Below are 16,555 nucleotides of genomic sequence, written 5' to 3'. Positions count from 1 at the left end.
TGTGAGGCAATACATTTCTGTTGTTTGAAGCCACTAAGTTTGTGGTAATTTTTTTAATAGCACCCTAGGGAACAAATACACTAGACATTTTAAAAACGGGTAAATAAAGGGAGAGAATCATGCATTTACCTTCCCTTTCTTGTGTGAACTATATGTCAAGGTAATCGAATAGTTGGTGAGCAAAAAGTCTTCTTTTTGTAGAAGAATTCCAGCTAATAAATACAGAAGTTCTAGAATTAGAGTATCACTGTAATCTCTAATGAAATAAGTGGATCTTCTAGGCAATACTCATCAAAGACTGCTACGTCCATTAGGTAGAAGGCTGATGGGGAGCTGTATGATGGCTGGGTCAGGCTGACAAACCATGGACCCACTGATCACTCTCAACATCCCACACACACAAAAAGACAATCAGACATCTTATATCTCGATGCCATAAGAAGTGTGTAACATCATCTATGAAGTATTCTGGCTAAAAAGTTGAATCTGGATCTAATCAGGTCTCTAAATCTCAATACCGGTTTACAGAAAATAAAAAGTAAAAAGAAACATGCCAAATGGTACCAGAAGATTGTAAATCAGTTATATTCAGAATATGGAAACTACTACAAGACGATGACCTAGTTTCTTCAACAACAAAAGACAAGAAAAGAGAGAAGAGGTGAATGGTTATAGATTGAAAGACACATAAAAGACGTATCAACCAAATACAAGCTGTGGCACTTTTTGAGATCCTGAGTTGAACGATCCTACCATAAAAAGACCCTCAAGGGTACAGTTGGGGAAATTAAACCATTCGACTGGATATTAGATGATAATAAGGAATTATTTAGTTTTCTTTTAGGTGCGATGATTAGTATTGTGGTTACGTTTCTTTTCAAGTCTGTATCTCTTATGCATATATAAGTTTTTATAGATAAAATGGTATAAAGTCTAAGATTCTATCTAAAATAATCCAGAGATTTGCAGCAAAGGGATAGGGTCGATGAAATAGGAGTATATGAAGGTTGACAGTGGGTGGGGCGGGGTGGTGGGCAAGTGGGGGTTCATCGTACTACTCTGTTTTGGACAACGTTTGGAAGTTTCATTATCAAATGTTAAAAGGGGGGAGAATGACAGGGGTCCGACAGAACGTACATTGATGATCTGTTCGTGGAGCAGTCTGATCATAATCTTCCTTCCCTCTGTGATCTGCCAGTACAGATAGGTGATGATTCTGAAAGAGAAGAAAAGAAAGCATGGCAGACACTTTCGCCAGCATTTTGCGGGCTCTGAATGCCAGCGGGGTGCAGAGGCACTGGGATATTTGCTTGCACATGGTTTGGTCCAACTGCGTTCCTGGAGTTGTATCCAGTAGGTTATAGGTTAAACACGTTACAGCAATGATGCTCACCATTCTGCACATGGAATAACCGGAGATGTGGGAAAGAGAGTGATGCCACAGCCTCTTCTTGGATCGATTAACTGAGCTTCTCCGGGCAAGGGGCCAGACATCGGTATTTTCAAAATGCACAGGAGTCTAATGCGCAGCCAGAATTTACGAATCTGGACAGTGCCATTCAAACTTCAATGTGATACAAATTTCCTGGGAATTTGTTAAAAAGCAGATTCTGATTCCGGAGGTCTGGTAGGGCCCAAGACTCTGCGTTTCTAACGAGCTCCCCAGTGAATGAGAAGTTTGAAAGAGCGAGGCCCCAGGAGAACTCAGCATTTTAAAGAGGCCGATGGCAGCCCAGTATTGGGGAGGGAAGGCCTGACTGAGAGCCACGTGTCTCTCTACGAGGCACTGCACTCTCAGGTGACATCAGGACTGGGATTCTAAAGAGGGACAGCCATTAGTCAGCTAGCCAACTGTCCACGCGAGGAGATGGGCCTCGTCTCGGCAGATCTGCTTTTTCACAAGAAATCCCAACTCAATCTTTTTCTCTCTGAAAACGCAAATACGCTATCCTATATATCAATAATGCCCAACCCATTTTAATATATCACAGTCTCAGAGAGAATCAGTCTCAGAAAGAATCGCACATGTAATTTCCTTGGGCATGCTCATCTGCATTTTTGTCATTTTATTTGCGATGTTATCTCTTAGGAGGAGAAGGCCAGGTATTGCTTTCTTCATAAAACAAGCATCAAAAAAAACAACAAACAAACAAACAAAAACAACAACAACAAAAAAAACTAGGATAAGAATCTATTCAGTAACTTTTTTAAAGAATTCAAGGGCAGCGTCGGGATTACGCAGAACGCTCGACTGTGCCGCGCGGCCCTTTGCTCTCCCACGGAACGAGCGTTCTCAAAGCTGTGCGCATGTCGTGCTGTTTCCTCCCCACCTTCCCCAACCTGCTCACTCACAGCACGATGAGGGTGAGGATGAAAAAGAAGTGCACGCTGCCGATGAGGTTCTGGTAGATCCACACCACCCACAGGTAGCCGGGCCGTTTGCTCAGGGTGTCGATCCAGCCGTAGATGGAGTGGATGAAGGAGGGCAGACCTCGGAACGGGCCGCAGTCCGCGGACGGTTTCAACCTGGGAGATCAGAGGACAGAAGAGCGTTTCTAGCAGGAGACTCGGGGATAGTTTATTCTAGCGTCCGGGTGTCCTTTGGGCCTCTGGGCCTGGAACCGGCCATCCTTGCCTGCTCCACGCACACCACCCCGCAGGAGGAACCCCTCACAGTCTCAGCTGGTACGTTTCCTATTCGTGACCCATACTCCCTCCTGGATGGTGGTGCCACCTGATCCACAGGTAGCCAGCAATCCACAGGCCCGGCAGCGGCCTCTGTTGTATTCTGGCTCAAAGCGACAAACCGGGGGAAGGAAGAGAGGGCATCAGCTTCTCTTTCTCGAGAATTCGAACTAAGAAATCCAAAGAGGGGACCCCGTAATCTGTGCAAGCTGCAGTTGTAAGAGCAGTAGCCATGCACGGTCAGTCGTTAAGAATAAGTAGAAACTGGAGGGCAACGAGGAGCTGGTTCGGGAAAGACAGAATGGAGAGCAGCAAGGACATTGCGAAACAGCACCGCGAAGTGCCGCCGGTCCCAGTGCCGCGCATCCTACAGAGCAACTTCCTCCTTGGCTGGTTCGTTCCCTCATCCGTTCATTCCGGTTATTGTGCTTGTACCAGGCGCTGTGGTAGATACAGGCCCGGGAGGCGCCACAGTAAACGAGACACACACGTGGTACCTGCCCTCTCTGGTTCACGTTCTGGTGGGCAGGACGGGCAACGAACAAGTAAACAGGTAAACGAAGATTCCGACAAAGGCATTTCTGACTCTGAACTATGGAATGAAGAAAAGAAACTGCCCCGAGAGGCAGCAGAGGTGGAACCGACAGTAGACGAGGACGGTCGTGAAGGTCAGATCCTGGAGATGACTTTGGAACAGAGAAGCAGAGTGTGGAAATCAAAGGGAGTGAGGAGCCCCCCCTGTGTGAGGAGGGCCGCTGTGGCCCCAGGAATGGAGCGGGAGGAGCCGAAGCGGGGTGCAGTTGGAGAGGCCCCAGCAGACGGGCCGTTCCGTTCATTTAGATGAAGTTCTGCTCTGCACTCCAGGGGATGTGAGCAAGCTGTGCCCGTCGCGACCCTGGGCGCCTAACTAGGACACGTATTCCTCCCTGGGTTGTACTGTCTGTTTCTTATTAAGGAACTTGGGTTAAACGTGGCATTCGGCACGTCTTTTCTCTTTGATGTTTTGATATCTGGGGTCTGACTGATCCTGGAGAGACTGCCCTTCCCAGGGCTAGCCTGCAAAACAGGTCTTTCATATGCAAACCGGCCAGTCCGCAGCCCACATCCCCCTCCTCTTCCCCCTCCCCCTCCTCCAACAAGCTCTCACAGCTCTGGACCACAATTCCGTCCCCTCCCTAATCACCCTCCGCCAGGCAACTCCAGGCAGCCCCAATGTCCCCAAGCCCACGGAAATCGTTAAAACCAGCAATCCTGAGCCCGGTACCCTGCCTCACCCACTCCTTCCCATGGGAACCACGATAAAGGCTCCTGCCTGCATTTTCTCCTCAGTCCCTCTGCCTCCTCACCCGCCCTGGCCCCTTCCCATCCCCCATGTTGTGTGGTGTTGCCGCTTTTCTCAGATCTGTGAGTACGACAAATTATCTTTTCTCCTTTTTTAAAAATTTTTTAACAAATTATCTTTGCAATGGGAGTTGTCTCCTGATCTGTTGGCCTCCCCGTACCTGAATACTAATGAAACCTACATTTTAAAACACTCGCCCCCATCTGTAAGATCTCGACTAAGGCCACCACCTCCTACCTCCAGATGGTGATGGCCAGAGTACACAGGACCCCGGTGAAGGACGGGAAAAAGAGCAAGAAGATGAAGAAGGTCATCATCTGTGAGGCCCGCCAGGCTTTGCTCGGAGGCTGGAAATTCATCATCAGGCTGATCTGGAGAGAGAGAAGCAGCCATCTTCCATGCGTGTCCAGGGGAGCAGGCCAGAGAGACCCCAGGCAGACACTGGCTTCCTGATACGCTTCCTGCCTCCCTTCCCCCTCACCCAAGTCCAACCACCTCTGGCTCACGTGACTGAGCAAAGCTGGTTGGATCCAATGTCGAACTGACTCACGTTTTTGACGTAAAACATGATGAAAAGAGTAATCATTTGGATAAAAGGCAGCAGAGGGCAGAAGAAGGTTCCAATCCTATGAGGGAGAGAGGGTGAGTGTCAGAGATCGGGGAGACACGGGGAGTGGGATCAGATACGGGGTGTCGGGGGAAGGAAAAGAGGCTGTTCTGGGCTGTATCATGTCCCTCCCAAATTCATGTATGGAAGTCCCAATCTCAGAATGCGACCGTATTTGGAGGAAAGGCCTTTAAGGAGGTAATTAAAGTAACATGAGACCACCGGGGGGTGGTCCACATCCCATCTTAAAGGAAGAGAAGATTATGACCCAGACACAGGGAAGACCCCGTGGGGACCCTGGGAGAAGCCGGCCACCTGCAAGCCCAGGAGAGAGGCCTCAGGAGGAACTAACTCTGCCAACACCTTGATCTTGGACTTCCGGCCTCCAGGACAGTGAGGAAATAAACTGGTGTTGTTTAAGCTGCCTACTCAGTGATTCTTCGTTATGGCAGCCTAAGAAACTAATGCAGAGGGAGCCGGCTTTCCTCACTGCAAACCGGGCAAATTCCCACCATACCCAGTATCCACAACGGCTTCCTTCCCAGCTCTGGAAAAGAGATTTTGCAGAGATCTCTCTCTACCTGCACAGCCCCTAAACCACCAGATGGCCACCAGCAAGCCCTAACCTAGGTGCCCCAAGTGTGGGACATGTCCCAGTCTTCCCTGCATGGCATTATTAGACAAGGTCTGAGGCCTCGCAGGGAGGGACAGGCATTAAATTGCGCTGGGTGACAGAGAAGGCATTCCCTCTGCGACTCTGCTCAGTGTTCCCGAGCCCCGAGCAATTTGGTTCTAGAAGGTCTCTGACTCCTAACACTGGCCAGCCTCTCATTTTTTGAAGAAAGGAACAGGCTTTAGACTGAGGGCCTTGGCAGACAGCAGCATCTAGGCTAGAATTGAAAGACTGCGTGTGATGCGATAGATTTTATTTGTCAAATTTTTTGCAATTTCTATCAAATGACACACGTTTTCCATGTATAATGGTAAGATAAAGTCTCCTTTTGAAATGTATTTAAGTTTTAAAAAGGCAAATAATTTAAAAGATAATATTAGGTTAAAAATAGAAAGTACAGTTGATATGTAGATATGCCATAAACAGGCAGGCTGGCGTACGAAATACTGAGGTTTGGGAAACACTTTCGTCACCTCATCCCCACTGTCCTCCCTAACATCATCTGACTTCTGTCAGTGCATCACCTTCTTTTAAAGCTCCTCATCAAAGGCAATATTCTCCGAAAACCCACAGAAGTTAAATCTATAATTGCCACAGAGAAAGGAAAAGATACGGGTGTTTTCGATCGTGCTTATTTATGATTTTTTAACAAAAAACCTTAAAGGCTCAGAAGTAATAATGGCCATCTCTGATTGTAATTTTTTCCCCATTTACGTAACGTGCCCAAAGGCATCTCTTTAGTTGACATAATGTGGATGAAAAGCTTTTGTAAGCTGCCCAGCTGGCAGGAGGTGACCTGGCAGTATGCAAATATATCACCTGAAACCACACAAAGAAAAAGTCCTCACTACCTCTAAAAAAAATACTTATTGACATTAGTGAGTTATTTGAAGATAGCCAAATCACCCAGGGAAACTTTAAAGAGTTGGAAAATAAAACACTTTACAGTTGTATGGCATATTAGAGCTTGCAAAGCTGTTTTCATATAGCATCTGACTGAATCCTCAACACAATTTGAAGGTAGCTATCATTATTGGCATCTTACAGACTGAGGCTAAGAGAAGCTCAGTGACCTGAGTGAGTGGTACAGCCAGCCCCAGAATCCAAGTTTATCCATCTCCAAGTCTCCTACTTTCAAATTAGTACCCCCCTCAAAAAAAAAAATTTAAAAAAAAGATGGAATCTGGGAATGTAATACACCCAGCAGAATTTGGGCCTTCATTACAGCATGTTAAAATAAATAAACTAAAATAGTCACTGGCTATTGGTTTGAGTTTTTAGGTGAGCTTGTCAACAATTCGACGTAACTAGCTGGCTATTCCCAAAACACAGAAGCACATGCACACACGCATGTACACACACAGTCGCTAAAATGGTCGCAAACTCCAAAGGCTCCAGAGGCACCACGTCAGGGAGGGAAGCAGGCCGGGTAAAACTAAACGGCCCTCTCTGTCTGCCTTTATTTTCCCACTTCCGGCAAGACATGGGCGCAAAGTAAAATTTTCTACTGTGAGAGAACTAACAGCTTAAAGACAAAAAGAAATGGCGCATCCGCGCCGGAGAGAAAATATTTCAAGGTGGGGGGAGTGGCAAACTTGAGCCCAGCTCAAGGCCAATGTTACCATAATGAGAGATGATGGTCCAGAGCTTTCCTTTATTGGAGAAAAGCCAGAATTTTTAAATTTTATGTGAAATCTCCTGATTTTTAAATATTGGTGGTTAACTCAAATGTTTAGAAAAAGCATTGCCTGGGATAAGCGGAACACACCTGCAGGCTGGCTGTGGCCAGGGGGGCCTCCAGCAAGTTCCGGTCCCTGCTCTACATTTGTTCTTGCCCGAAGTCCTCAGAGAGGAAAAGGGACATACATTCGTGGTTCTCGGACTGGGCTGGATTTGGTATCGCCCATGCAGCTTGGAGAATAACAGATTCGGGGGCTTGCTGCCAAAACTCCAAGTCCACAGTGGGAACCACTGGGAACAATGGAGATTCTCAAAACTCACCACACCAGGGTCTGGGCGTAGATCAGTTCCAGGACGTTCCGGGCAATGTCAAACTCCTGTAAGCCGAGACTCTTGATAAACTGCATCCCAATGATTCTGCAACAACATGCTGAGTTTAGTAACCAAACCATTCACTCCTTCAAAAGATTCCCCACAATCAACCAAGGAGACCCTCACCTTGGCAGAATAAACTCATAAGTCCCCTGACAAATTTTTGAAAAGTTCTAAGTATAAGCATGTTTTTAAAGACATAATTGAGGGAATTAAGGGAAAATGAAATTAACACAATGCATTCAAATGGGGGTGGGGGTGGGGGTGGTTCTGCTAAAATGGTTTTTAAAAATTCCAGAGAACATTTGTTACCTTATTTAAACTACCCCGCCTATTATCTTGTTTATACAACTCTTGGCTTGGCTTCTTAAACCTTATTTTCATGACCAAATAAACTCAGTACCTCCTAACGCAAATAAACTGATATTTTTTTCCAATTTTTGATTATTGCTATTGAATTCATGGTGTTTCTCTGTTTCTAAAATCACAAGGAGGAAACCAAGATCCTTATGTACTGTGAGGAAACTGGAGACCACTTTTATTTCTTCATACAAAGAAGTTGCCAATAAAAATTACTTTCAAAAACAAACAAACAAAAAAAAACCCTTCTCATCTTTGACGTCCAGACCCCAGACAGAAGCTGAGAAATTTTGGCATTCGATGTACCCACTGGGGAAAAAAATCATCACTGTGTTATGTCATCTTATCACTAGAGCAGCTTGCAAAATATGTAAATGTCTATAAGGAATGAGATGCTCACCATATTAAAAAATGAATAAAAATTTTTAAAAAATGAATAAAAAAAAAAAGGGAACTACACATGGGCCAATGATGACACTGCCTGACTTTTGTGCACCTGGGTTCTACAATAAAAATTGGTACTTTAATTAAATTCAATTAAATGAATCAAGAGATAAACCTATACCTACTGGCATGGAAAGGTGGCAAGGCATTAGATTAATAAGAGCAACCTCCACAGGATTTTACAGTATGAATCCATTTTTATCTCTGAAGATTATTTAGTACATATGCACACAGAAAGCAGTATGTGCATCGAAAAATCTGGAGAAATAGACATTAGAATATTAAAATTAGTTATGGTGGAAAAGATCTCAAATGGCACATTACAGAACTGAGGGACCCATACTTCCTGCTCAGTCAAGGAAATGGCTCTGGCTACAAATCCAATTACTAATTACTTAAGAAGGACAAATATTTACCTCCTCAGGAACTCCCCCAGGAAGGAATCCGCTAAAGAGAACACGAAATCCATCAGAAGGAGCCGGTAGATTTCCTGGCCAATGAGGGTTTCCCAGCACTGCAAGAGAACGAGAGTCTGTAGGCTACAGGGGCTGTTGCCTCTGCTTGATTTCTATCAGTTCCCACCACTCCGTGCTCATGAAGACGTAGCTGGTGGTTCAGTCTGACCCAGCCCTCGGGTCCCCAGAAAAGCACACCCACTCTTGGCAGAAATGCATCATTAGGCCGAATCTGTTTTCAAGGTGTTTATTCCTTTACTATGCTCCTTCTTCCCCCATTAAGGCCTGCTCTCCATATACACCCAAACTTTCCCTTCTCACTCTCTCTCTTTTTAATACTTTTCATCTCTGTCCTTCCTATGCTCTCCAGATCCCATTACTCAGCCAGGGCAAATCAGTTTCTTTGGGAAAGCAGGGGGCATCGATGGTGAATAATGCTCTCCTCTTTTGCTTATGAACCATATGAAAAATCAATTAATATCTGCTTAAGAAAGCAGACTAGAGGTTTAGGGGGCTAGTACACACTGGAAGTTCGAATTAGTCAGTTTACGAAACTGGTGGTCATTTATCTCTGCAGAAAGTTAGTGCTATGAGCTGATAGACTGGGAAATTGAAGATTTGACCGAACGAAGAATGAAAAGTTTTGGGTGCACAGCCCGAGGAGGGATAGATAGATAGATGGAAGGATATATGAATGGATGGATGGATGGATGGATGGATGGATGGATAGATGGATAGAAGAAGAATATGATATCTGCTCTAATATCACGAGCAGAAACTGTTAAAAACTTGAGAAATTCCTCCCTGGTGGTCAAAAGCTAAGAAACCAAAGTTAAGGCAGAATGGCACTGAAGTCTCACCGATTCGCCAGCCAGGGCCACAATGTTGAGCCAATAGTAACAAAGAATTCCAATGATTGATATTTTCAGAAAGATGTTTCTAAAGAACAGAAGAGAAAACAACTATTATTACCTTCTGTGGCAGTCATTAGAGCCATTCTCCAATGTTTCCTTTGGGGCACATGGTAGGATGAAATTCCTGACTCCCCACCTACCCCATCCCGCATAGTTGGTGGAGCCCATATATTCTACCTCTAACCAAATGAGCCGTGAGCAAGAGTGCTGTGTGCCCCTTTGTGTCCCTTCGCATCACTTCTAGGCTGGAGCATTTAAATGCCAGTAAGATCCCCCAGGACTCACTGTCTTCCCGCTGAAAGGGCCGTCGGCAATATTCGAGATGGTTTCTGCTCTCAGGCTGGATCCCTGCATGGCTAACGTGAGCTGATCCCCCTCCCCCATCCCTACCCCACCACCAATCCACAATGGACATGCAGCATGAGCAAGAAATAAACCTTTGTGTTTTAAGCTACTGAGGTTTGGGCAAGGAGAGATGTACGTTACCGCAGCATAACCTAATTTATTCTGACCAATATACCTTCTTTCGCTGCATCTCCAAACTATCTGATCTCATTTCTCATTGTAATATAGTAGCCGTACATACTACTCGCTGGATGCTGGTCATAGACTGTACACTGCGTTAAGCGCTTCAATGAATCGTCCCTCTTAATCTCTATGAGTCGATAGTATTTTATGCCTATCTTAACTACGAAGGAACTGAAGCTCAGGGAGAGGAACTAACTTGGCCAAGGTCACACGGCTTGTTAGGGGCATGACAGATTCAAACTGAGGACCTTCTGATTCAACGGCCTGAGCTGTTAAACTCTGTCCCTTTGCCTAAGTCAATACCTGCTGATTTTAACAGGCCTTCAGGATTGGTGTGCCAAGAATCATGTGTCACCAGACAAGTGGTTCTCAAAGTGTTGCCCCCCACCAAGCAGCAGCATTAGCCGTGAACTTGTGAGAAAGGCAACGTTTAGGCCCCACCCCAGACCTACTGAATCAGGAGCTCTGGGAGTGGGGCTTAGCAACCCCTCCAAGGAAATTCCGGCGCACCCCGAAAGTTGAGAACCACCGTGCTAGATGCCATTGTTAAGGAAAGGAACTGGCTCTGTCTTATTTAATGTCAGATCCTCAACTTCTTGCCGACCCTCTAATCCCACTACCACCGTCAGGATCTACCGGATTCATAATGGCTTAGTAAACCGTGATGCTGTGATTTTAAGAAACAGATATTTGGTCTTCGTCCTTGTTTGTGGCACTGAGCTCCTAAAACCCTTGGAATTTTCTAAGTGAGGAGAGCAATTAAGGTGTCTTTTGTTATGTGGATGAGTGACTTTTGACCTGCACCTAAGAGGCTGGAACTTTCGTCTAATCTCCTGACCTCTGCAGAGGGGAGAGGGGCCGGAGGTCGGAGGGATCGGCAAGGCCCAATGATTTCGTCAGTCATGCTTATGTAATGAGGCCTCCATCAAACCCCAAAAGGACAGGGTTCGGAGAGCTTCCGGGTTGGTGACACGTGGACATGTGGGGAGACTCTTGTCCTTGGAGAGGACGCGGAAGCTCCACGCCCCTTCCCCGTACCTCGCACTACGCATCTCCTCCGTGTGTCTATTCCAGAGCTATATCCTGTCATAATAAACCGGTGATCCAGTCAGTAAAACGGTCCTCTGAGTTCTGTGAGCCACGCTAGCAAATTCACAGAACCTGAGGAGGGGGCCCGGGAAGAAAGAACAGCCAGTACACAGGTCCAGAGGCGGGCATACGGTTTGGCATGTTTGTGAACAGTTAGGCCAGTCTGGGGGTACGCTGAGGAAGGGGGAGAGGGACCGAAAATGAGGCTGGAGAGATGACCAGGAGTCAGACCTCGGAGGCCATGATAAGGCAAAGGCTCTGGAGCTGACCAGTGTAGAAACTCCACCTGCATGGTACACCCTATTGTCAGAAACACCACGATAACCAGGAGCTGGACAGGAAACTGGCCAAGCAGCAGCAATAAGGACACGATTCGGCCAGCGTTAGGTAGGTTCTGTCTACCAAAACCCTGAGGTCGCCTCTAGCGCATGCAGCGCCTTTGTGGGAATCGCAGAAAGGTACCCCCCTCCCATCTCTGTTCGGGTGGTTCCATCATAAAAATGTACTTCTTCCTGCCGCTGAGGCCGTGGGTACGGGTCTGACTCATGGAACCGCCTGTAACCCTCACGGGGTGCTGCATCCTCAGCAGATCTTATAACTGAGAACAGTGCTAATCCTCAGGCCGGTGGCAACTGCAGATGATAAGCCATCGAAGAGAAGCTTATCTTCTGCAGTTGCCGTCATCCTCAGGCTGGCAGCCACTGCAAAAGACAAGCAAAAGGCAGGTGAACTCCAAACCCATATTGTCTCCTGGCTCTTTGGATTCTCTGGCCATTAACCCGCACTCTACAAACACACTATACTCTTGACATTCTTTCTGGAAATCGGAGCTTGGATACTTGAACGTAACCCTTTCTAACTCCTACGCCACCTCCCTCTGTGAAGACGGAGGGTGGCGCTGGGAGTGACGCGCACACCCACCGGATCAGAAGCATGTACACCTCCTGCCGCGGCGTCTCGTACCGCTCCACCAGCCTGAAGGCCGAGTAGAAGCGTGGCACAGCCAGGTTGATGCAGGACACGACGAAAGGCAGTAACAGCACTGCCCCGGGGTTCCTGTGGTTCTCCAGAAACTGTAGAGGATGGAGGGAGAGAATCGAGATGCCCACTGTGCACGGGACCCCTCTCTGCCTTGCTCAGCAGCCCCCCGTGAGGGGAAGACACCAGAAGTAGGTCCGGTGAAGTCAGCTATTATGCCGCCGGTTATTGAGTGCTTACTCTGGGCCAAGCATTGCCCACATGACTGCATGAACCCTCACTGCAGCCCAGCAGATGGGCATTTATAGACTTAACTGACAGGTAGACTGAGGTACAGAGAGGTGAAGATGCTTGCCCAGTGTCACCCAGCTAGAAAGTGGCAGATTTATCCAGGTCTATCTGACTCAGGAGCCTGAGCTCCAATAGCCATTGTGTGATTTTTCCTTCCTTACCAAGAGGTCCGGGGCAACGAGAATGTGCTCCCTGGCTGTGGGAGCAAAAGCTTGAGTCTATCGAAGCTACAGCACGAGAGTTCCCACCCCTGGCCTGACCCTGCCTGCGTCTACCTCTAGATGGTTTTGAAAGCACCACTCGAATTTTGGGCGTTATCTTCGAAGCCAGCATAACAAATTTTGTCCCCATATTTCTAAACTGCAAGGTCTGGGGCCAGATAAATAGCTTCCCTGAGCCTCTTTTCCCCCATCTGTATAATGGAGGGATTGTCACGTGGTCCATAGAAACATTGCAAGAATTAAATGAGACCAATACGGCCAAGTCTGGCCCCTCAATGACACAGCTGGGGCACCATTCACATGAAATTGTAGTTGCCCATGAACGTGACCTCTGGAGCGGTGGAAAGGGTCGATGCTGGCTGGCACCGAGCAGACGTCTGAACAAAGGGGATGATTCTGCTTCTACCACCCTTCCTCCTTCCTCCTTCCCTTCAGGTGGGTGTGGAAAAAATCTTCCGGGTGAAAAAGAAACTCAGACGTCTTCTTTACACCTACTGCTGCCTGGTCACGGCTTCCACCCCGGGCAGGCAATGCCAGGCCCCTGAGGACTGCGACTCAACTGCCCCTGTTTCAGGGGACATCTTAATATGCTTCATGGCAAACGCGTCGGGCTGTGTAATCCCACGCACCTTCCCTTGCCGGCTTCTCCTTCACTTATTCATCCACCTGGTAGAACACCTACTGTGTACCAGATATTGGGCCAGCTCCCTGGCTACCATCTTTTGAAAAAACAGATGCATACACAGATATTTCCAATGCTGCATGTGAAGAGTACAGAAGAAAAGCTTGCAGAGAAAGAAGCACCGAACTCAGCCTGGCGAGGGTGGTGGAGATAAAAGAAGGCTTCCTGGAGGAAGTGACACCCGTGCTGAGGTTTAGAGGAGGAAGAGGAAGAGTTTGCAAGATGAAAGCAAGCGGTAGGATGCAGAGGGAACCGCATGTTTCCCATCTAGAGGTGAGGAAGAGCACGGGGTGTTCAGGAAACTGTGGATGCACCATTTAGTGTTGCTGGTGTGGCATGTGGGTGGTTGTGGGGCGCTGAAGCTAGAGATGTGGGCAGGAGTCAGATCATAAAAGATCTATCAGTCATGCCATAGAGGATAGATTTTATATTATGGGTAATGGGAAGCCATTAAAGGAAGTGACATTATCGGACCAACCTGCACCACAATTCTAGACTTAAGCAAACTGGCTACAATTAGCCCCATTTTACAGAGGAAAAAGCTGAAACCTACGGAAAAACAGTACTTCGCCTAGACCACCCAGCTAATTAATCTCAGAGTTCATATCATTAAAAACAAAAAAAACGAGCACCACCACCAAAACCTAACATTCTTTCATTACTCACAATACCAGGCACTGAGTAGACTCTCCACATAACTTTTCCCTGGCCCTGACCGCATGCCTACGAAGCCAGGTATGATCACTCCCATTCCACAGGTGAGGAATCTGGGGCTCAGAAAGGTTGATTCCCTTGCCAGAGTCCGTCAGATCACAATACTTACCGAGTGTCTACTCAGTGCCGGGAGCTGCGAGAGGCATCAGGGTTATCATAATAAAGGAAGAAACCAGAACTCGACCCCAGGTCTGTGGCCGAAGTTCCCACCTCTCCACTAGCCCAGAGCTTTTCAGTCGAAGTTGTACACGTACGTCAGCTGGGGACGTTGTTAAGATGCAGATTCTGGGTCCACAGACCAGGGAAGGGACCTGGGATTCTGCATTTTTTAACAAGTTTCCAGCTGATGCCATTGCTGCTGACCGCTGACCTGGTTTGAGTAACGGGCTCTACTCTGCTCTCCCCTCAGCACCCCGTCTCTTCACCCGGTTCTCCGCGCTCTGGACCCTCGTCGTCTTGCCTCCCCTGTTACCTCTGAGTTGTTCCCAGCCAGGTAATAAACAGCTACACAGCAAGCAACAGCCACTCCAGTAGAGACCACCCAGGCAGCCAGGTGGGCAGACAAGCGGGTCAGCTGCTGATGGAGTGTTAACTTGACATTCTCCTGACGGATTTCTGACAGGTTCTCCTACAAACACAAGGAAGTCGAGTTGGCCCACAGACCTCTCCCCATTGTCAGCGAAGACGTCCCCCCAAGTGAATACTCTCCATTTCCAGAGACACACACCCACCCCAAATCCATAGGTAAGAGAGAGGGAAAGTTCATGATGAACATGGATTAAGGGAGACCCACGGGAAAAATCTCAAACGGGCAAGAACCCCCATCACTGAACCAAACGGCTTTTCTGTTTCAGAGGAACAGACAGGACCAACAAGTTGGGACTGTGCTCTTGAGCAAAATACTGAGGTCATGAAGCTCTTTCCTGAAGAATAAGAAGTGAACATCTACAGTCCTCTTGACAAAGCCCCTTTGTTTAAGCATTCTGATTGCTCTCTCTTTTGGATGGTTTTTTGTTTTTTTGTTTTTCCTGTAAACCATGGTATCTCCACCTGGATATCATTGACCTTTGGGACCAGGCAGGCTACCCTGTGCATTGCAGGATGCTTAGCTGCATCTACCCACTTGATGCTAGTAAAAACCTTCAAAGTCTCCAGACATTGTCACATGTCCCCTGAGAGGCAAGACTGTCCAGGGTTGAAAAACCACTGGATGAAAATTTAAACCTGGAACTACGAGCTCAAGAAGTCTTTACATTTACTATTTTGATATAAATTGCTAAACTACCGTCCAGCGAGCCTCTACCAATTACAAAGCCACCGTGCCATGTGGAAACGTCCATCTCCCTACACCATCACAAACACCCAGCATTATGAATATTTTTCTGGGTTTGAGGTGGGGTTTTTTGTTTTGTTTTGGTTTTTTTTTGTTTTTGTTTTTGTTTTTTTTTTGCCAATCTCACGGGCAATAAAAAAAATAATGCGTTATTACTTTTTTAAAAAGTTACTGACACACTGAAGGAGAGAAGAAGACAGTCCAGATAAGTAAGCTTGCCTTACCCTTATTTCGGTGCTAAGATTCTTCTGTTTCAGCTTTACAGCTCTTTCGTGAGTGACAGTGAAGTCCCAGCAAAAAATAAGTTTAGTGATCCCTCTGGAGTAAATGTGAGGGTTGATGAAGTTGTTCCGGAAATACCTGGCCATACTAGGGGAGGCAGAAACCAAAATACCCAAGGGTTATTTGGACGAGCATTGGGAGAGCGGGGATTAAAATGGACAACAATGACAAGAGTCCCGTAATTAATGGTGAAAGGCCACATGAAAGAGCTAGCTCCAAGTTCTTCTGGGGACGAGGCAATTGCAAACATAATGGCTAAGTGCACTGGCTTCAGAATCTGACGGGCCTGATTTACAATCCTGGATTGCCGGCTGGGGGATCTTTGTCATTTTAACTGGGCGGAGCCTCTGTTTCCACATCTATATAATGGAGATAATAATACTACCCACCTCATGGGGTTACTATGAGAAGTGTGTTAGTGTCCTGTTGCTGCTGTAACAAATCGTCCCAAACCTAGTGGCTTAAAAGAACACAATTCGTTCTCTTACTGGAGGTCAGAAATGAGAAAATGGACCTAAAATGAAGGTGTTGGCAGGGGGTGGGGGGTCCTTTCTGGAGGGTCTAGAAGAGAATCCATTTCCTCGCCTTTTTGGGCTTCTAGAGGCCGCCCGTACTCCTTGATTCGTGGCCCCTTCCTCTCTCTTCAGCAGAGTAGTGCCTTCCACTCGCTCTCTACTTTGACCCTCTTGCCTCCCACTTAGAGGGACCCTTGTAATTACATGGCCCCCCCTGGATCATCCAGAATAATCTTCTCATTTTAAGGCCCTTAACTTAATGGCACTTGCAAATTCTCATTTGCCAGGTAAGGTAACACATTCGCAGATTCTGGGGATTAGGATGTGGACATTGGTGGAGGTCGGGCGGGGCGGGGGTGGGGGGAGGTATTATTCAGCCTACCACAGGAG

The 16,555-nt window shown here is 47.0% G+C and overlaps 1 protein-coding gene across 2 annotated transcripts in view; it reads right to left on the bottom strand.

The window, feature by feature from the left end:
- The window catches only part of TMC5 (transmembrane channel like 5), a 34,373-nt gene that overhangs the window by 5,043 nt on the left and 12,775 nt on the right, over window positions 1–16,555 (bottom strand). For both annotated transcript variants that reach the window (XM_039885462.1, XM_039885463.1), the window contains 10 exons: window positions 15,593–15,737; window positions 14,508–14,663; window positions 12,071–12,222; window positions 9,479–9,557; window positions 8,580–8,677; window positions 7,309–7,404; window positions 4,578–4,653; window positions 4,265–4,398; window positions 2,353–2,526; window positions 1,138–1,216 (listed from right to left, as the gene is read on the bottom strand). In XM_039885462.1, the coding sequence (XP_039741396.1) occupies window positions 1,138–1,216; window positions 2,353–2,526; window positions 4,265–4,398; window positions 4,578–4,653; window positions 7,309–7,404; window positions 8,580–8,677; window positions 9,479–9,557; window positions 12,071–12,222; window positions 14,508–14,663; window positions 15,593–15,737 (1,189 nt within the window). The remainder of the gene's footprint in view (window positions 1–1,137; window positions 1,217–2,352; window positions 2,527–4,264; window positions 4,399–4,577; window positions 4,654–7,308; window positions 7,405–8,579; window positions 8,678–9,478; window positions 9,558–12,070; window positions 12,223–14,507; window positions 14,664–15,592; window positions 15,738–16,555) is intronic.

Source organism: Pteropus medius, unplaced genomic scaffold (genome assembly GCF_902729225.1).
Source record: "Pteropus medius unplaced genomic scaffold, Ma_sr-lr_union100, whole genome shotgun sequence".
Taxonomy (NCBI): domain Eukaryota; kingdom Metazoa; phylum Chordata; class Mammalia; order Chiroptera; family Pteropodidae; genus Pteropus; species Pteropus medius.
This window is presented reverse-complemented; position numbering and strand designations above follow the sequence as displayed.